At 39.3% G+C, this 22,416-nt stretch overlaps 2 protein-coding genes across 4 annotated transcripts in view; one reads left to right on the forward strand and one right to left on the reverse strand.

Moving 5' to 3' along the window:
* Positions 1-22,416, reverse strand: part of LOC124595488 (RING finger protein 17) — a 485,726-nt gene that overhangs the window by 180,544 nt on the left and 282,766 nt on the right. For 2 of the 3 annotated variants that reach the window (XM_047134250.1, XM_047134249.1), the window contains exons 6-9: positions 12,061-12,422; positions 5,959-6,107; positions 5,729-5,878; positions 1,138-1,290 (exon numbers count right to left, since the gene is read on the reverse strand). In XM_047134250.1, coding sequence (XP_046990206.1) covers positions 1,138-1,290; positions 5,729-5,878; positions 5,959-6,107; positions 12,061-12,422 — 814 coding nt within the window. The remainder of the gene's footprint in view (positions 1-1,137; positions 1,291-5,728; positions 5,879-5,958; positions 6,108-12,060; positions 12,423-22,416) is intronic. The other variant, XM_047134251.1, reaches the window with a different exon arrangement.
* Positions 15,797-22,416, forward strand: part of LOC124595490 — a 73,860-nt gene continuing 67,240 nt past the window's right edge. Inside the window, exon 1 of the mRNA XM_047134253.1 lies at positions 15,797-15,908. Coding sequence (XP_046990209.1) covers positions 15,845-15,908 — 64 coding nt within the window. The 5' untranslated portion in view covers positions 15,797-15,844. The remainder of the gene's footprint in view (positions 15,909-22,416) is intronic.

The following is a 22,416-nucleotide window of genomic DNA, read 5'->3' on the forward strand; positions in this document are numbered from 1 at the left end:
TATGGGATATAGTTTGAAGGTGTTGGTCCATGAGAGCAGAGATTCAGTAGAGGCACAATAGCTAGCCACAATGTGGTGTCCTGGGTGGTTGGGTTTATGGACTTAGGAAGCATGTAGAAGGTAGGAATGCGGAGAGTGGTAGGAGTGAGAAGAGAGAGAAACTCAGGGGAGAGGTTTGGGATGGGCCTTAGGGCATGAGAGACTGGAGATACTGTTCGATTTCTGGGTCAATGTGGCTGGGTTTATAGGTGGACAAACCTGACAAATGGCAAAGTGACTCCACCAGGTTATCCCTGTGATTCAAAACCACAAATGTGGAGCTTTCGTTGGCGGGTAAAATTTAGGTCAGGATTAGTTTTCAGGATCCAGTACTTCTGTGTATGTAAGTTTAGTTTTAATGTTGAGAGATTTAGAGAATGATGGTGAGATGAGGCTTGAGATTAAGAAATTCTGGAATGTTAACAAAGGGTGATTTGGGGGCAATGGGGGTGAATAACCACTGCAAAACTGAGTGAATTGAGTTCAACATTGGCTTTGGGTTGAATCTGCTTGATAGGACTGGTGGCGAAACAGTATTTCCACTGAGAAGGTGATACTTCTGTGGGACTAAGGCTTCTGGAGGAAAGATTCATGGCTATCTTTTAGATCTGTATGCTTCTGTCTTCTGCATGGTGGTGGGAGTGAGTTTCTGAGGGCATGGTAAATGTAGTAGGTCTGTGGGGTAGGCATTACTGTGCTTGTTGGCAGCTCAACATCTCCTGTGTGTGGTAAGCAGCAGTCTATCCTTATCATAATATTGTCATTATTCCATTCCGGATTTTCCATTGTATAATTTACATTTAATTTTAGGAGGTTGCCTGGAAATTGGTTTTATCTCTTGCCTTCGTGATACCTTCTCAATTTTGCTGGAAACTGTCCCATGGAATGGGAGACATACTGCCAATCCCTAGTACTGCAGTTTCAACTTGGGCTTAGTAAGGTGGGACCTTTCTGAAAATCTTGTCCAGATATAATAAAATTTACCATAAAAATACATAAATATACCAAAACAATGTTCAATTTTCAATCATAAAATTGTGTTAATTTTTATAATAGCCTGCTAAGCTTGATTAAATGGTTTAATTATAATTTACTAACCTTCAACAATTTCTGAAGGTTGATCAGGTCTAGACATTATGTGCCTAACCAAGGAATGATTCATGCTTTTGAAAGTGGATTTGTCTCTTTCCCTATGCACGAAGAAGCAGTGAGGATTTTTGATGTAACAAACGGTAACGGTCTCTTGACTTCCTGAGAAAAAAATTTATTTGATAATGAGTGGCACAATAATAAAGCAGTAAAATTACAGACACATAAAGGAATTCACATTGAAATTTTCAGTTTGCATGGAAAGATTATAACTATTTCCTTGTGGAGGTGACATTCAGTTACAAGCCAGTACTATAAAGTACATAGGATAACTAATAACTGATAATACACTACAATAAGTACACATCACTTTGTGCAACAATGCAAAACCAGATTTTAAATCTTTTTCCAAATCTGCTTGTGAAGTGGAAGTTTGATTTTATTGCCAGCATTAAGAGTATTGAAGATATGCTCAACAGAGAACACTGACATACTAATCACTTGGTCAAGAATGGTAACTTAAGCAAAATGTCCATAGAAACTATGCAACATAACAAGTGTAAAGTAACTACCAAAACATCTGTAGCACTGCAATATAATTGTGTCCCACTGGTTTGTATAACCAACTAAAACTTATCCACTTCCTCATCATGTAACAAAATGCTATACATGGCCACTGTCTCTGGGGACTAATGCATTAGCATCTGGTGGCAGTAGCCATGTGCTTGAGTTGTTGTTCTGTTAAAATGTGAGAGTTATGAACTTCTAAGGCATTAGCACTCAAGAGATAGTGACCATGTGTGCTCTTGTGAGATTGTGTGTGGGTCTTCTACATCTGAAGAATGATATTATCTGAAAGTGGAAATATTTCTAGCATTCTTTTTCACTTCTAGCATTCTGTTTAACTATGCCTGTCTCAAATCAATGCCTCTCTTTTACACTGAGCAGTAATGAATCCTTTCCATATTCTTGTGATTCCATCTTGGACTTTCAATTGTAGGAAAAGTACAAATGACATATATAGCACAATTAAACAGATATTTGGAGAAAAGGAACCAGCTGTATGAGCATCAAGAGCTCAGAAGGCAAGATAGTACTATATTCAGATCAGCTTCACAAGTGACTGACACCTAGTTGTTTACAGACAGAGTTACCATAGTAACTACTAATCTGGGAACAACTGTGGTCATGTCTGCTGTTTTGTAGATCACTGTCATATCATTCATTGGACAACAATGACAGCTGCTAACAGAAGTGTTTTAAGTCATTCTTGTCATGAAATTTGAATCTTTGTAGTGATCTTTCAAAAATAATATTCAAAAGAACATCTGTAGCTAATAGCAAAAGTGAGTAGAAAAAGGATAATGTTATTATTACTCTGCAGGGAGAACTCAGTACTGCATGTTAAAAGGAATTCAGAATTAAACTGCATAGCTGTTGCTACTGGCATGATATTGAGCTTGTGGGTATAACAGCGAACTGGCAACATCGTTCCTTGTTATGGAAAGGGAAGAGGAAGTGAATGAAGGTGAGAGGGAGGGTTGTGATATTGTGAGACGAATTTGACAGAGCACTGGATGATCTAAGTGGAAGCATGGTTCCTGCAGCAGCTGACATAACGTAGGAAGCACTAAGATCCTTGGACAAGCTAACCATGAAATATTTGTCTCACCCAGTATGCAGGAGTTATGTAATAAGCAAAATAACCTTAGCCTTCAAGAAAAATATTACAACCCTAATATCAAAGTAGGCTGACACTGCTGACAGGTGCAGGTATTAATGAATCATCAGTTTAATATGATGGCTGTAATATATTAAGATGAATTATCTACAGAAGGATGCAACAACTGGTAAAAATTTCTCAACTGCACACAAATTCATTGTGAAATTCGGGTGGTATACGGACTAAAAGCCATGTTGTGTACAGCTGCAGTGAAATAGTGCCAACAATTTAACCAAGGCCGCACAGGCACTGGTGATCCTAATTGGGAAGGAAGGCTATTGACATTGACTACAGACAACAAAATCCCAACTGAGAACTGATTCACAGCAATCACAGATTTTCTGATGATGACATTCACACAGCAGTTCTCAAATGGCTTTGTGACCAAAGAGTGGATGTCTATCACCAAGAAACTGAAAGGCTGGTAGAACATTCCAGCCATTATTTACAGAAACTTTCTGATTATGTTAAAAATTAGTGTCATGTATCTGTGTTACTTCGAAGTGTAGTGCAGCATTCAATAAAAGTTACTTTGCCTGCCATAATAATGTGTCACTTATTTTTGAAATCTCCTCCCACTTACAATGCAGAGAACACTCTACAAGCATTCCAATGCCTCTCTGTAGTTTGTACAGCATGACAGAGGAATCGGAAACACAAGTAGTTGTTAATAAAAAAAAGACAATCGGGATATGATGCCAAATTGGGTGAAACAAAATCACTCACGGTAAGACAGAAGTAAAGGTGAAGGAAATGGTGGCATTCGAAGAGAAATGGTTAACACTGGAGGCCAAGTGATAGAAAAAGAATTTGTTAGTTATTTATACCCACAAAGTAAGAGACTTCTGGTAAACTGCAATAATGCTGTGATTCAACTTTATAAGAAAGGAGAAGACAGAGATCACATCACAAGAGTTCTATGAACCTCCTCTCCATAATGCACAAAATGTTTTCCATAAAATTACCACTAGCTGCACAAGGGGGGGGATGTGACTTTGGAATTGATTACAGAACAACGAGTATGAAATGCTTCTATGTCTTTGATTCAAAGATTCTGAGGAGGGATTTGACTAACTTTTTAACAAGATATGAACTGACAGTCCTTGAGAAACAAAGCCCTGATTGAAAATATGTAAGTATCCTGAAGAATATACACATAAGTGCTATAGCTTTCATTAGACTTCATGGGGACATGAGAGGGTCAGAATTGGAGGAGGGTCAAGACAAGGAAATCTCCCGTTATCAGAACTAGTCTCAATTATCCGAGAGGAAATTTTTATATCAATTCACTGGGAAAATGAAGGAATACATGCATTATATCTGCACCACCCAATTTTAACAGGTTACAATTCAGCCCATGGGTCCACAATCAGGACAGGTTCAACCATGAATAACATGTAGAAAGAAGAAAAAAACACACTCAAACAGCTTATTTAAAATCAATACTAAAGTTGCCACATACATATGAATGTATAAACATTGTAGTGCGTATGATTTTGCGACACCTATTTATAGAGGTCACATTACTGCCATGAAGATGTGAAGAAGACAGATTTTAAATGACAACTCACATTATTTGACATTGTTAACAACATATACAACAATTAGTTCAACTACAAAAATTTATCAATGGGAGAGTTGGCCACCAATAAAAATTTTACGCTTTTAGGAATGACATTGTATTATTTACCTCTAGTGCAGATTAATTTGAATGGAACAATTTAATACAACAAGGTGGGAAGTACTCCAGAAAATCAATTGTTGGAAATTAAGCCTGACAATCATTTATAGAAACACACAACTTAACCAGAAGATGATCAGTATGTCACTCTTGGGAATATCTTGGTGTTTTAACACAGCCACTTGTCTGGAAACCTGAGAGCTTTTCATCACCTCTAGATGCCGGGAGTGTCTACAGCAGTGGCGGATACAGAAAAACCTCAAGGAGGGGGCACTAAAGATATCTTGAGCTACCTTCACTTTTATCATAATGTAAACTAGCTTCCTATTTGGCGAATAGTTCGTTTTTATAATGCTACCTATCAAAGGTTCTCTGTACAAGAAAACAGTAGAGTATTCGCGACTTTTCTCGAACAAATGCCAGACAGAATAACATATCGAGATCACTAAAATGGACGCGACTTTTTTCGTAGGTATGCGTTAGCTATATATGTGCCAGACAGAAACGTATAAAATACAATGAAGCTGGCACACTTGATACATAGGAAAGTATAACTACTCGATTCAGTCGTGTCAACTGATGTAAAAAAACAAATGAATTGTGTGCAAGCTGACTAGCAGGGGCGGCATGGGTGGCAATGTGGGCAGCCCCACAATTATTTGGGGAGGGGGGGGGCACCCCATGCAGATATGTATTCGCCACTGGTCTACAGTCACACAAAAATAATGTATACCTAACATATCAAAATGATAACATTACAAACTAACTGTGAAGTTATAGCACTGTTTGTCGATTTTTTGTATTTAGGGCAGTTGTAGGCAATGGCTGGATGGACAGTGAAAGAAATAAACAAAAGAGTAAAAATGGGATAAAATTTTTTGGTAGACTAAATAGGGGCTTCATCTATATAAGTTTCTGAAGTGCCTGAAAATGCTGTAAGAGAAATTAGTGAAAATGATCAAAAGGAAGGCTGCTATGAGGAGAGTAGCAACATTACAGGAACAGAGAGAGAGGGGGGAAGAAGAAGGGAAAAAAGTGACGATGAAGATCAACTGGAGTTTTTAACCAACACTTATGCTGTAATGTAACAGAAAAATGCTATAAAGTTGAACCCCCCTCCCCCCCCCCCCTCTCTCTCTCTACTACTGTGTGCATTTCAGATACTAGGCTGTACAAGTATGTTGATGCTGGCTTACCTCTTCCTATATCATTACGAACATGTGTTACGGTTCCTGATAGATCCTCTGGCACAATATGCGCTAAAAGGGGTTCTACTTGAACCGATTCTCTGTCAAATGTGCCTTCTTGGCTGACTGATGAGAGCAATGATAATTGTGAACCTGTGTCTGAAAAATAAAGTAATTAAAACAAAGGCGTTCAAATACTACCTCACTGAAATTATTGTAAACATGGTATTAAATCTGACCTGTAAGTGACTCTGCATCTTCTAAGGATTCTATTACTGCATCTTCTGGCAGTTCTTGTGTGGAAACCAATGTATAACATTCCATGGGTGGGAGTTCGATTTTACAGTGGTTCTCAATTTTTTCCATAAATGTTGTGTCAACAATAAATCTGAGTCAGACAGATCGTTATGTTAATCAAATATCAAACCAAAGTATTGGTAATACAACACATCACTTTTAAACCTAGCAGAACAAACAGAATGAATAAAGTGTGAACAAGTAAGGTTGACATGGACCCATAGTGTACAGGTAAAGTAACACAAAATGAACTTGAAAGTTCTGAAAAGAATACCCGCCAAACAAGTGATTCCCCCAAAACTGCAATAATGCTGAAATTCAACTTTACAAGGAAGTAGACACACAAGATCACAAAACAATAGTACCATGTGGCAATAGAGACAGCTGGAGCAAATGCCCGACACATTCCGTGTTACTGGTTGAAAATTCATTTACTTTGTTTCTTCTCACGAACGCAGTTCTGTAATCTACTGAAGGTATTAGAGTACATAAATCAGAGCATCCTTTTAAGGAAATTATAATTTTATGGCATCACACAAAATTCTGCAAATCACCTATGCCAATAAGAAATAGTAGGAATATGGCAATGGTTTGTTTTTTTTGCAGGTACACCAGATTTATCTTATCAGTGTGCTAATGAATAGGAAAAAATACTATGGAAGTAGGATGCTTTCATTTTTATTACAGACCCATCTCAATATTTTCAACTAGATGAAGTCAGTCCTCCCATCTTCCAGAACAGATATCTATGTCACGCGTAACTGCTGGTCCAACAACAGCGCTCAAAAATTCCTCTTCAACTGAAGACATACAATATATTTCACATACAATTCTTTTTTTTCATCAATAACTTGAATTTAACATCTACTTTTCAGTCTTACTGAACTTCACCTAGCCCATTACTGACAGAGTTAAAGAATTGGGAATTACTTTCTTGACGAAGTGTAAGCTATCAGCCTAGTTCATTTACAAGTAGACATTTTATCATTCATGCTCCACCCTAAGGCTTTACACCACTTTCTTTCAGACTCAATAATTCATTCTTTGACTTGACCGAAGAGAAACATGTCACAAATACGTGTGTCTGGATCACAAAATGATTTTTCAAAAAACACCTGTGTTTGTGTGTGTGTGTGTGTGTGTGTGTGTGTGTGTGTGTGTGTTTTTTTGGCAAAGGCCTTGTTGGCTGAAAGCTAACTTTCCGACATTCTTTTCGTTGTGCCTTTCTGCAACTCACCATTTCTGCTGCATGGTAAGTAGCAACTATCCTTTTCACTATACTGTTACATTCCATCCTGGATTTTCCATTGTTTGAACATGAATAATAAGTGTATTAAGAAACATGTGTTCACTGTTACCAGTAAGTATGGCAGACTCTGTTTGAGGTATATTAAGTTTTATTGGTTATGGTTAAAACATCTGTTGCTTCCTTACATTTTATTTCTCTCCATTTAACAGATCTTGAAACGGATCAATCACCTTGTATATATGGATTCCTTTGATTGTTTTTATTTTTGGTTCAACTCTTCACTCTGATGTTTGCATCTTTCTTTGGTGTTACTCAGATGTTTCCAAGTGGTGGAAAAATCAGCCATAGACACTAGTTCAACATGGTGAGGTGGGGCTACTCTGAAGATGACCAGCATGAACGGAGAGAAGCACTGATTTCGAACATTTTCTCGCGTGCCTAGGGACGGAATTTCCTTGCACAGTTGAAGCTCTATTTTTATGCAATGACAAAGCTATTAAAGCTGCAGAGTTGTGGAAGAAGACAGTTTAGAACATAAAGTAATCCAGGTAATACTCCACTGTACGAAGCCTACAGTTTAACATGAACTCCGAACCATGGTGCAATTCAATTGTTTTCATACTAACATACACTGCGAGAGGTGGGAGAAGTGATAAGTGACAAAAAACTTCTATGACTGAGACTGACCAGGGATAGAACCTCAGACCTTTGGATGTATAATGTGGAACTTAAACACTGAGCCACGAAATACAATAAATGGCTTGGTACACAGCTGAACATCACAAGAGTAAGCAGTTCCTCAGTATTATTTCTTCACTTTATCCACACACAGCAACTGACAAACTTATTAACATAAAAAATGTCTGCATCTAAAAAAATGGCGTTGAAGTGAATTCTTTGATGATAATGGGTATGGTTACAGCACATTCCTTAACATGTTGATTTGCCTATTATTATAATTTTATATTTCTTAAAGTAACAGTCAAATAAAAATCAAATTTATCAATTATAATATTACCATTATACACTGATCAGTGAGAACATTATGACCACTCACCATTATGACCAGCATCACCTGGTGGGGAATGTCTGCTGGTCTCTCTCTCTCTCTCTCTCTCTCTCTCTCTCTCTCTCTCTCTCTCTCTCTCACACACACACACACACACACACACACACACACACACACACACACACACACAGTGCATTTAGTACCAGTGACCAAACTGCTGTGTGTAGAATGAGGAAGATGTGCAATCTATCTGAGTTTGACCAAGGACAGATTATGATAATCTGGATGCTTGGCTTGAGCATTTTGGAAAGTGCACAACTTTTTGGATGTTCGAGGAGTGTTATGGTGATTGTCTTGGGAAGACTCGCAAAACAGGCCAGGCAGTGAACTGTGGTGCAACTAACAACAGACTTTAATGCTGGGCAGAGTACAGGTGTGTCTGAACACACAGTGCACCGAATACTCCTAAAGATGGGCCTCTGCTGCCAATGACCTATGCATGTCCCAACGTTAACACCACAACATCGGCAACTATGACTGAAATGGGCACGTGACCATCGGCACAGGATGTTGGCAGTGTCAGGGTGTTGGGCGATCTGATGAATCCTGATACCTTCTTCATCATGCCAATGGGAGGGTGCGAATCTGTTGTCTTCCAGGGGAACAAGTCTTTGATGTCTGTATTGCAGGACGGAGACATGCTGGTGGCAGCTCCATTATGTTCTGGAGAACATTTACATGGGCATCCATGTGGAGCTCTTGCAAGGCATCATGACAGCCAAGTGGTATTGTACACGGGTTGCAGACCACATACTCCCATCGTGAGGATCATATTTCCTGACAGCAGTGGCATTTTTCAACAAGATAAAGTCACAAGGCCACGAGTGCCATGGAGTGGTTTGAGGAACACAGTGGAGAAGTTCAATTGATGTGCTGGACCCCCTACTCACCATATCTGAACCTGATTGAACAAATCTGGGATGTGACTGAATGTGGCGCCAATCAGTCCTCTCCCCGACAATTTATGGGAATTAGGTGACTTGAACGTGCAGATGTGGTGCCAACTCCCTCCAGCGACCTACCCGGGCCTCATTGCTTCCATGGTAGGACACATTGCTGCTATTATCTATGCCACTGATGGACATACCAGCTATACAGTAGGGGGTCATAATGTTCTGGCTGATATGAGGTCTGTTCAAAAAAAATTCCAGAACTTTGTCCACAAATTTTTTCTACACTTATCTTTTACTTATTGCACATGGTCTCTTTCAAAATACTGTCCTCCACAACTGATACACCAGTCCCAATGCTATTTCCACTTCGGGAAGCAGTCTTGGTACGCCTCTTACTGGATCGCACCCAGCTCCGTCTCTGAATTTTCTTTTATCTGGTCTAGAGTTGCAAATCTCCGTCCTTTCAACGTGGTTTTTAACTTTGGAAATAAAAAAAAATGTGCGCTGTGGCTGGGTCTGCAGAGTATGGAGGATGAGCCAGAACAGTTATTTCATTTTTTGTGCAATAGTCATACACCAACAGGGATGAATGTGCCGGTGGTTTATTGTGATGCAAGAGCCATGAATTGTCTCACCACATTTCAGGTTGTTTCCTTCTCATATTTTCTCTCAGGCGTCTCAACATGTTCCGTTAGTATCAACATCTAACAGTTTGTCCCTTGGCAGGGAATCATGATAAACTAATCCTTCAAAGTCATAGAAAACTATCAGCAAGGCTTTGACATTTGACCTGACCTGAAAAGCTTTTTGTGGTCTTAGAGAACCTTTCCCAACCCACTGTGAAGATTGAATCTTTGTCTCAACAACACAACAGTGCACCCTTATGTCATCAACATATATGATTCTCTTAAGGAACATCTTGTTCTCATTTGTGTGGTCCACGAGCTCTTCACAGATTGCAAGGTGGACGTCTTTCTGGTCTTGACTCATGAGCCATGGGACGAACTTGCTGGCAACATGATGGATTCTAAGATGCTGTGTCAGAATTGCAAGACATGACCAACTGAAATGTTACACTCTTCTGCAGTCTCTTGGACAGTCAATCTTTGTGGCAAGCACAATTTTGTTGATGTTCTTGACGTCGAAGGGCATCCTGAATGACTGTCATCTTTAACATCGTCTGGCTATTTTTAAACCGTGTGAACCATTCATAACACCGAGTACGGCTTAAGCACTTATCACCCTAGGCTTCCTGAATACTTTGGTCGGTCTCTGTAAAGGTTTTCTTGAGTTTCACACAAAAGTAAATGCTCGTGCATTGCTCTTCTAACTCTGCCATCTCGAAATTCGCAAACTGTGTGACAAAACATTCTCCTCAAAACACAACAACTAAGGACATACAACAAACAATGAAACTTCTAGCAGTTTCACATTAAACACAGGTATGTGTAGGTATGCCAACTGCATTTCACTCCAACGCACAATTGGTGCGACATTATGAATGTTCCAGAATTCTTTGAACAGACCTTGTATATGTACTGATAAGCCAAAATATTATGATAATTGCCCACTGAGATGTTGGATGCCACCTGGTAGTGTTATAGGCACATTACATGATGATGAAAGTATGTAAGCGGCGTAGGCAGACGTAAGGAATCACCGTAGTGAAGATATGGGCACCAAATAGGGAAATCCAGAGATAAGGGCCTTTGACAAGGGCAGATTATTATTATGCAGAACCTGTGAAAGAGTATCTTGAAAACAGCAATGCTGGTTGAATGTTCATGTCCTGCTGTTGTGCTAACAACGGAAAGAGGTAGACGGATAGTAAACCTACCACTAGGTGCTACATGGTTGGACATCCAAGACTCACCACAGAATGTGGGGTTTGGAGACTTGTCTTCACTGTAAAGTAGGATAGAAGGTGATCTGTGGCATCTCTGCCAAAGAGCACAATGCTGGTGCTCACACAAATATTTCAGAGCACATTGTACAGTGTGGAATATGGAGCTCAGGAGCAACCCACCCAAACATCATCACATGTTGACCCAACAACATTGTCAATTACAACTGCAATGGGCACAGGACCATCAGGATTCGACCACCGATCAATGGAAACGTGTCGGCTCTTCAGGTGAATCAAATTTTTGTTACACTAGGTTGATGGTCGTCCCCACAAACACTGTCACTGAGGAGAACAGTGGCTCGAAATGTGTAGTGTGCCATGGATGCAGGCTGCTGGGAGCAATATTATGTTAAGAGACACATTCTCCTGTGCTTGAAGGCAACCTGTGGTAGCTGCGAACCATCAGCATCCCTTCATGCTTGATGTCTTCCCCCGATAGTGATGGCATCTTTCAACTGTATAATTGTCCATGTCTTGGATCCAGAACCATGCTACAGTGGTTTGAGGAGCATTATAGTGAACTTACGTTGATGTCTTGGTGACCAAATTTGCCTGATGTAAATCCTATGGGACCTTTCTGGGTTGCTATCGGACCCCGTCACTGTGTATGAAACCAGCGGTGTGTTATTTATACAAATTACATGATCTGTTGGTAGATATCTAATGCCACGTATCTCTGCAGACCTACCAATAAACTGCCGAATCCCTTGTATGCAGAATTAGTGATGTATTTCATTCCACAGACAGACACAGGAAGCAATGGTCATAATGTTTTGGCTCGTGTGTGTGTGTGTGTGTGTGTGTGTGTGTGTGTGTGTGTGTGTGTTTGGAATTCTAAGTCCAAATAATTTTCATGAATACATGCTCAAAAGAAAATTAATGCTATCCAAGTTTTTACTTTTTGTACATAAGTTAATTCATACTTACTCTGCCGATTCATCACTGACATATTCACCAACATTGGAAATGAGATGACATGGCATGTTCTCAGTAGTTTCCTGAAGTTTTTGTATTAAACAGTTAATATCAACTTTTGATATGTTTTGAGGCGTTTGAGCAAGCTGTGCCTCCTTCAAAATTTTTGAAACGCTTTCTATGTTGTCTTCAACCTGCTTAGTTACATTCTGAAGACTGAAGGACACACCTTGCTTTAACTCTTGAACTTGGGTCAACAAAGTTTCCTCCATCAATTGTAAGAGTCCATGAAGATACAGAAAATGGCGTGATATCTGTAGCTCCAGTTGCTGTGCATGGTGTACGGATGGCACTGAATAAATCTTCTCCAGTTTCTGAAACAAATAATTACGAATTTACATTTATTTCTTTAGTTTCTTTAGTTATCAGTTCATATTCGATGAATCAGTGTATCAATATTGAAATTCATGTACATCAAACCCATTTTCAGAATTTGGTGACAATGACCCAAAACAGAAATTTTCATCTTCCATGAATTTAATTGACTGCACATTCAATGACATCTGGAGGTTGTTCGAAACCTCTAGCCCAAAATTTAGCACTCCTAGACAGAAGGCAAGTAGCAAGCTTTCACAAGGAAAGTTCATTTGAGGGAACTGTAAAATTACATTGAGACAAAATGCTTGGCCAGGACTTACCTTTAAGTAGCAAAACATATAATAAATGTCAGTTAAAACTAAATATTAATTTAGCAAAGTGCAATAAAACCATATTAAGCAATAAATTGTGTTTTAGGGGTGTAAGAAGGTGGAAAGGAAGGACTGGAAGTTAGAACTGTGAGGGAAGATAGATTGCCAGAGTGTGGCCATGCATTCCTCCTACACAGGTCTGCAAAATGAAGGGCTAGCAGGAAATTTCCCATGCTCCCTTCTGCACTACATCACAAAATGCAACTGCAGGATGTTTCACAAAGTTATACCGAACCTTCTGCAGTTCGCATTATGAATCTGTGGTGAAGCGGCATGCTGACATGCCCGTAGTGTTGGTGCAAAAGGGATTGGTCTTGCTGCTGTCTGTTGTTGACAACATATTGTGAAGCCCTGTAACTGTGTTCTAGTCACTAGGTGGTGAATTAATGAATGACCAGAAAGTTAATACACTTCTCTCACCATTAACTGTGTTACTGCCAGACTATATAAATCTCTACCATGCAGGAGATAAATTCTGCCGAAATTTTTACAGAGGTGCAAACCGTGTTCAGAAAGGATAGATTAAATGAACTAGGTGGTGGTGTGTTTGTGTCTGTTGGTAGTAGTTTATCTTGTAGTGAAGTTGAAATAAATAGTTCCTGCAAATTACTATGGGTAGAGATTATACTCAACAGCCATACCAAAATAATAATTGGCTCCTTCTACCGACCCCCCTACTCAGATGATATAATTTCTGAATGGTTGAAAGAAAATTTGAATCTCATTACAAATAAGTACCCCACTCATACAGTTATAATTGGTGGAGACTTCAATTTACCCTCGATTTGTTGGCGAAAACACACATTCGAAGCTAGTAGTAGACAGAAAACATCTTGCAAAATTGTACTAAATGCTTTCTCTGAAAATTTGAACAGTTACTTCATGAGCACACAAAAATTGTAAATGGTTGCAAAAACACACTTGACCTCTTAGCCACAAATAATCCTGATCTAAAAGAGAGTGTCATGACAGATACAGGGATTAGTGAACACAAGGTCATTGTAGCAAGGCTCAAAACCATATAAATCAAATCCACTAAAAATAAATGCAAAATGTATCTATTTAAAACAGCAGATAAAAATTCTGCTTGATGTCTTCCTAAGAGTGAGTCTCCATTCCTTCCGAGCTAATTATGTAAATGTAGACCAGATATGGCTCAAATTCAAAGATACTTTATCGACAGCAATAGATAGCTTCATACCGCATAAGTTAATAAGAGACAGAACTGTTCCACCATGGTACACAAAATACATCAGAACACTGTTGCAGAAGCAACAAAAAAAAAAGCATGCCAAATTCAGAAGAATGCAAAATCCCCAAGACTGGCTAAGTTTCACAGAAGCTTGAAATTTAGTGTGGACATCAATGCGAGATGCTTTTAATAGTTTCCACTATAAAACATTGTCTCAAAATATGGTAGAGAACCCAAAGAGATTCTGGTCATATGTATAGTACACCAGTGGCAAAAAACAGCCAATACCGTCACTGCGCGTAGCGATGGAATGTTACCGATGATGGTGGCACTAAACCAGAGTTACTAAACACAGTTTTCCGTAATTCCTTCACGAAAGACGCCGAAGTAGATATTCCAGAATTTGAAACCAGATCAGCTGTTAGCATGAGTGACACAAAAGTAGATATCTTAGATGTTGCAAAACAACTCAAATCACTTAAGAAAGACAAGTCTTCCAGACCACATGGTATACCAATCAGGTTCCTTTCAGAGTATGCAGACACAATAGTGCCTTTCTTAGCAATCGTATACAACCGCTCATTTGATGAAAGGTCTGTTCCTAAAGACTGGAAAGTAGCACTGGTCACACCAATATTCAAGGAACGAAATAGGAGTAACCCACTGAATTAGAGACCCATGTCACTGACCTCAATTTCCAGTAGGATTTTGGAGCATATACTGTTCTCTAACATTATGAATATCGTTCTTGTGCAACACAGCTAGCTCTTTATTGTGTCCTGGCGACCGGAACGGAAGGTACGCATTTTGCATAACAATGCTCCAGGATATGGCAGAGGACACTTTTTCCGAGGACACTTTTTCCAAACGACTCATTTTTTCGGACGAATAGACATTTCATTTCATTTCATCTGTCGGGTAAAGTAATCTGCCATAATGTAAGAATCTGAGGATCACAAAATGCTTGCATCGTCATCGAATATGAAAGATTCTCCGAAACTGAATGTGTTTTATGCCTTTCTGTTCACAAAGTTCATGGAATTCTCTTTTTTGCAGAGAGAATGTCATACCTGGACATGCTGCAAAACTGGTTGTTCCTCAACTTCACGAAGATTCCAATCATTTCATCTTCATACATGTCGGCACCTCGCCTCAATTTCGCCTTGGGGCGCGACATTATCTGAACAACAACATTCCACAACATTGGAGGTGGACAACCAGATCTTTTTATTTTTTTGGCCTTCCAGGTCACCAGACCTCACACCTTGCCTTTCATTTCTGTGGGATACATAAAAGACAGTCACTTATGGCAGCTACTCTCCAAGATCTAAGAATCCGAGTTGTTGAAGCTTTCGATTCCATAAACAGAGACCTGTTGATTCGTGTACAGAATGAAATGGACAATCGTTTCAATGTTTCTCGCGCAATGCATGATGTACATGTTGAGTGTATGGTATAGTGTCTGAGTGAACATAAAACTTTGAAACTTAACGCTATCCAGTGACATGCGCAATGTGTTTCTATCTTTCATAGTGTGTCTGTAATAAACAATCACCCTTTACACATGCTGGCCTTCTTAGTAGTATGAAGAAAACACAGTCGACACGAAAATTGTAATGGATTTCAGATATAAGTCTGGATTGTCCCAGGCCATCTCAGTTAGCTGCTTGTAGCGCAGAACAGCCTGAAGCTTCCATGCTACAAAATAGGCACTAGCAGTTGCGGGGTATTCGGAGAACGCACAGCAGACGCAAACGGTGCCTAGTGGCGATGAGACTGGAGTGGGGTGAAGTGACCCACTCTCGCCCGTGCAGCCGCCGTCTCTCAGTCAGTTGCAGGCGTCTCACCGCGCAACATGGACGCCACTCAGATCTACACAGCTCTCTTGCTGCTCCTGGCGCACATCATTTGCTCGCAAGGTAAGCTGAGTGCAAACTGGAGAGGACTAACAAACGCAAACGCTTCTGACAGTCGACAATCGCCGAGCTTGTCAAGAGCAATTGCTCCCTTCCCCAAAAAGGTACTGTGTCATGTGATCCGACGGATAAATGCATGTTGCTGTGAAGTGTTTCCCCGCATGGGCGCGCACAAATGACGAGACTACAATCCACTTGCTTGTCATCGCTAAACACATAGTTTCAACAACAAAATTAACGACGAATAATGGACGTCCACACCAACCAAAAACTGCATAGTTGCGGTACTACCGTTTAAAAGAAAAGGTTGGCCTTCAGAATCCCTGTATCTTATTCGGAAAGGTTACTCATGATAGCTGTCAACGTCTAAACATGTACTCCGAAAGCCATCATACGGAGTATGGCGGAGGGTACCTTGTACTACTACTACTGCTGCTGCTGCTGCTACTGCTACTGCTACTGCTACTACTACTACTACGTGTAAGAGCCCTAATTTTTCTTGTGTTATTTTCGCGGTCCTTATGCAAAATGTACTTTCGCAGCAACAGAATACTTCTACAGTCAGCCGCGAAGCCGGCTCTCTAAATTTTCTCAATAGTATTTCACGAAAAGAACGTCGTCCACCTTCAGGGATTCGTATTTGAGTTCACAAAGCATCTCCGTAATGCTCGCGTGTTGATCGAAACCTGGCGTAGCAAATATAGCAGTCCGTCTCTGAATTGTTTCGATGTCCTCCTTTAAACAGACCTGGCGAACACCAAACACTCGAGCAGTACTCAATAATGTCAAGCTACATACATCTATTCGTAATAAGGCTGGTTTCTGAAACACTGTACACAATTTGATACCTGAACAATCATTACTGGTCTATTTATTTATTTTAGTGATATTTGAATTATTTTACGTTTTACATTCTTTTTTTATTTTATTGTTTCACATACGTGTATGCTCTTAACTGAAAATAATAAGTAACTCATTATTATGATACAACAACATTAGAATAATGATAATTTGTAAACAAATGCTTAAAACTCAACGGTTCTTACACCCTTGAAATGAACGAAATTTCTTCGCATAATATACGCGACAGAAACACGACATAAAACAAAATGCAGCTGCACTTCAAATTGTTAGGGGTGATTATCTAAATATTCTGATTTCTACAGGCATATTTCAGTAAGTTGGTAAGCCATGGCGAAAATTATTGATTACGTACAAGTGACTACATGACATCAAAATCATTCAACAAAATTAGATCTGAAAATCTTCTCACAAGGTTCTTCAGACACCGACAACAGTTTCTTCAAACACCTACAACCGTATACTTACCACGTCTGTAGCTGTGCCGTCGAGTCCTTTGAGAACATCAGTTGAATAAGTTTCTTGTCCTCGGGTATGAAGGTCAAAACAGTTTCTCCACACTGACCATCTGCCTTTTCACAGTTTTAAAAGAAACTAATGGTGATTTTGCACCGAAAACTCGAGAATCTCTTTTCAAAGCTCAAAATGTCCTTAAGACAGCATCGAAATCTGGTTAAACAAACGTCTGACCGGATCAAATGATATGTGAAACATATCTTCTTTCACAGTGATTGTGAAACATTTGTATTATTGGTAGATTCTTAGTGCTGTCAATGTGAAAGAACCGTATAGAGCATTGTATCTGAGTACAAGGAACTTTCTCATCTGGTGATCCCAAAGGTCTCGAAGCCACAGGAACAGTCGTGAGATGTATATGGCTTTTGATGTTGGAACAATTGTGTGCGAAGATTTTCAGATCTAGGTCTGTTGAATGATTTGGATGTCAGTCTCCACTTGTGAAACAATATAATTAAGCTGCAGTCACATGTACGTAATCAATTCTTTTCACCACGGCTTACCGATATACTGAATCATGCCTGCTACAGACCAGTATACTTTTATTTTTACAATGTGTTGTCTCTGTCGTGTACATTATGTGAAGAAATTTTACATTTTCTGTGCATGATGTAAGAAAACGCTATATTTTGAGCGGTTATTTACATATTATCACTATTGTAATGATTTTTTAGCATAGTAATGAATTACTTATTATTTTCAATTAACAAGGTACGTATTTGTGAAACGATAAAATGGAATTAAAACGTAAAATAACAATTTAAAATATAAAACTAGTGTCACTAAAATAAAGAACTAGACCAATAAAAGATGTTCAGATAGTTTAATTAGGTATGTTGAAAATTCTCTAACATCACATCGGGTACAGTATTTCAGACACTAGCTTTATTACACATAGATGTGCGTAGCTTGAAACCTCCTTTGATTTTTTGTTGTAACGGAAGTTTTCATTTTTCAATATTAATTAACAGTGGTGAGATATATTGCAGAATTTCAAATCATTACAAAATCAGATTATACAATTGTCAAGAACGCTGATTACATGTCAACTTTTATATGAGAAACAGAATTTTGTGTATTATTGTTTCGAAGATATTTCCTCCAGGCTAAATTACATTTCGAGGTGCGTTTTACCAAATAAAAGTGAAATTGGAACCATACAAGAAGATGCATACTGCATTACTTTTACTCCTCTACACACCCGCCAAGTTTCTTACGATCACTTATTGACACTTGAGAATGTTCCCTTGTAAATAATCCTGTATCCTCCTAACGTGACTCAACGACGACATTTTCTCGTACACTACATCATCATAAGCAAGAAGACGCAGCTTGCTGCTGACCCTGTCTGTCATATCATTTATGTATATAGAGAACAAAAGCGGTCCTATCAAGCTTCCCTGGGGCACTTCTGACGATACCCTCGTCTCTGACAAATCATCGCAGCCCAGGGCAATGCACTGGGTCCTATTACTCAACAAGTCTTCGAGCCACACACATCTGGATACATATTTCGTAACAGCCTGTAGTGGGGCACTGTGTCAAATGATTTCCGGCAATCTAGAAAAATATGGAATCTACCTGTTGCCCTTCATGCATACTTCGCAGAATATTGTGTAAGAAAAAGGGCAAGCTGAGCTTCGCATGAGCGATGTTTTTTAAATCTGGACTGATTTATGGTTATAAGCTTTTCCGCCTCAAGGAAATTTATAATTTTCGGACGTAACTGCATACAAAGTTTCCCTTGACTCAGGAACTACACTCCAACAATGCTTTCCATTCTGCACAACTGAAAACATAAAAATTTCAACTGTTTCACAGTTCACAAGGTTTCTAGAAACACAATGGTCTACCATCAGATACGTGCCCCCACGTCGTAAGGTCTTGCTGGAATTACAGGGCATGGGATACACATTTTAAACAGTCAAAGGGAAAGGGTGACATGTCAGGGACGTTTTCTTTGCCGCGACAGTCAAGCCCGTACTCGCGGATTGAAGATATGCTATCCGGAAATCCGATGGTGCACTAGAGAATGTAATGGCCCTAATGGGCTGGTAGCTACGTCATAATACCATATTAAACGATGCGATTTTTTAAGTAAAGACCGTAATACAGGACTGTAATCATGTAATTTCTCCTGTAAGGCTTCTTTAAGCCTACGATTTAGACGTCCAGTCCTATAACGTGAGCATGAACACAGGTAATTGTGTGGGATGTCAATGGATGCCGATGTAACTAATTACTCTTAGATGATCTTCAAGCAAGCTTTGAGCGTTAGACTAAATGAACGACGAGTGCGATGCTAGGTGACAATTTGGTTGTCATCAGTGATCTTGAAAGACACTATTGACTAAAATATATTAACAACAGCGAACACTAGATCGAAATAAATCGCAATTTCATAAAAACGACAGGTTTGTGAAGTATTAGGGGAAGAGCACTAAGTGATAACGGTTTTAAGGTTCATTTATGAATGTTACAAAAGCATTAAGCAACCCAGCCAGTTGAAGTAAGCTACAAAATAAGGAAAAAAAAATTCTGAGAATTTCGGTAGACCTGTCGAATGAAAGTAACAAGACGAGACGAAAGCTAGGTTCATAGCTGGCACATTCAAGACCAACGTATATTACAGATTGTAAGACGCACTTTCTTCTTCGAAAAATTGCCTCCAAAATTCAGTTGCGTCTTATACTCGAAATAGTAGCTAGTTTCGCAATGAAACAAAATAAAAGGTATTCATATGATGCGGGCTAGAAATAGAAAGTAATAGCATATACAGGAGAGCATGGAAACAGAGCAGCTAAGCATCATTTTGACCCCCCCCACCAACAGAAAAAACAATCGCCTTTGGCTGAATAGTAAAGAAGAAATGAAAAAACGAGGAAAACTAAATGTGCAAATAGAGGACTAAATGCAGAATGAAGAAAACTAGACGATGACGCGCTGAAATGGATTCAAGGACGAAACTGGTATGAAATTACGGATTAATAAAGTGTGGGAGAGAAGGAAAGGTACTTCACCGAAGAAGAGTTCTCTTTTGGGGCTAGATCAGTTTACTAGTCGTTTGAAACATTCTGTGAAAGAGAAACTGAGAAAAGGAAATACAGAGCTTCCTGTTATTCCGGCAGGATATATTTCATAGCTGCAACATATTGATGTCTCGATAAATAAACCATTTAAAGTGTATATGAGAGAGGAATGGATCAAATGACTGATGGATGAAACCCAACATGAATTCATGCCGAAGGTAGCTTTAAAACGACCTACAATCAAAACAAGTGTGTCAGTGAATAAAACTATCGTGTCTAGAGTGAGAGAAAACATTATTGTCAAGTCTCTCAAGAAGTGAAGCATAAGTAACGCTCTCGATGACAGTGGGGATCATCTTGTACATGAAGAGAACAACGATGACGACGACGAAGAAGAAGACGCAGATGACGATTTTCTGGTATTTTAAAGGTCAGCTTCGTTTAATAAACTGAGAATTTTTTTAGTTTGGCTTTGCAATCTAATGATAAAAACGGTAATAATGTTATTTTTTTAAGAAACTACTTAAAATTAAGGCGTGTCTTATAGTCCGTAGCGTCTTACATTCCGTAAAATACTGTACTCCAGTCCGGTTGTTCCCCTGCCTGGCTAAATATTTACCTCATCGAAAACTTCTGTCAAGTCGTGTGGGACAATTAATCATTCACTATACTGTGCTGCTGCAATTCAGCTCAGGCTTAATCGCTCCAGAATATACAGTGTGCAGACTGCGGAGAAAGGAAAAGAAGGCACCTGCCTCTTTTATCGGGCAACGAGAGCGTGGGAAGAAAACACGAAGTATGCGAATTGGCGTCGTGGATCGTGAAATGCCGGGGACGACCCGTACGGAGCGAAGCGTCGGCCCCGCTGTTGCTCACCCAGCACATTCTGTAGCTCCTACAGCGAAATTTTTTTTACTGCTTGTAAAGTGCTAAGTGAAAAGATTTTGAAATGAACAAGGAAGCGCTCATGTTGAACGCAGTGGACTATATGGGGCAACATCCAGGACATCTCCGACTACATCTACATGGATACAATGCAAATTATATTTAAGTGTCTGGCAGGGGGTTTATCGAACCACCTTCACAATTCTCTATTATTCCAATCTCGTATAGTGCGCGGAAAAAACGAACACCTATATCTTTCCGTGCGAGCTCTGATTTCCCTTATTTTATTATGGTGATCGTTTCTCTCTAAGTAGGCCGGCATCAACAAAATATTTTCGCATTCGGAGCAGAAAGTTGGTGACTGAAATTTCGTGAACGGCAACGAAAACACCTTTGTTTTAATGATGTCCACCCCAAATCCATTATCATTTCATTGACACTCTCTCCCCTATTTCGCGACAATACAAAACGTGCTGCTCTTCTTTAAACTTTTTCGATGTACTCTTTGTCAGTCCTCTCTGGTAAGGATCCCACACCGCGTGTCAGTATTTTAAAAAGGGACGGACAACCGTAGTGTCGGCAGTCTATTTAGTAGAACTGTTACATTTTCTCCTGCCAATGGTTAGCCTTCCCCACAACATTTTCTATGTGTACTTTCCAATTTAAGTTGTTGGTAATTGTAATTCGTAGGTATTTAGCTGAATTTACGGCCTTTACATTTGACTGATTTATCGTGTAACCGAAGTTTAACGAATTCCTTTTAGCACTCATGTGGACGACCTCAAACTTTTCGCTATTTAGGGTCAACTGTCAATTTTCGTACCATACAGATATCTTTTCTAAATCGTTTTGCAATTTGTTTTGGTTATCTGTTGCCTTAACGAGTCGATAAACGATAAACTACAGCGTTATCTGCAAACAACGTAAGAACGCTGCTCAGATTGTCTCCGAAATCGTTTATGTAGTTAAGGAACAGAAGAGGGTCTATAACACTTCCTTGGGGAACGCCAAAAATAACTTCTGTTTCACTCGATGGCTTTCCATTAATTATTACGAACTGTGATCTCTCTGACAGAAAATCAGGAATAGAGTCACATAACTGAGCCAATATTCCATATTCACACAATTTCACTACATCCGCTTGTGTGGTATAGTGTCAAAGGCCTTCCAGAAATCCAAAAATAAGGATAAATTTGAAATCGCTTGTCAATAGCACTCAA

Source organism: Schistocerca americana, chromosome 2 (genome assembly GCF_021461395.2).
Source record: "Schistocerca americana isolate TAMUIC-IGC-003095 chromosome 2, iqSchAmer2.1, whole genome shotgun sequence".
Lineage (NCBI taxonomy): Eukaryota > Metazoa > Arthropoda > Insecta > Orthoptera > Acrididae > Schistocerca > Schistocerca americana.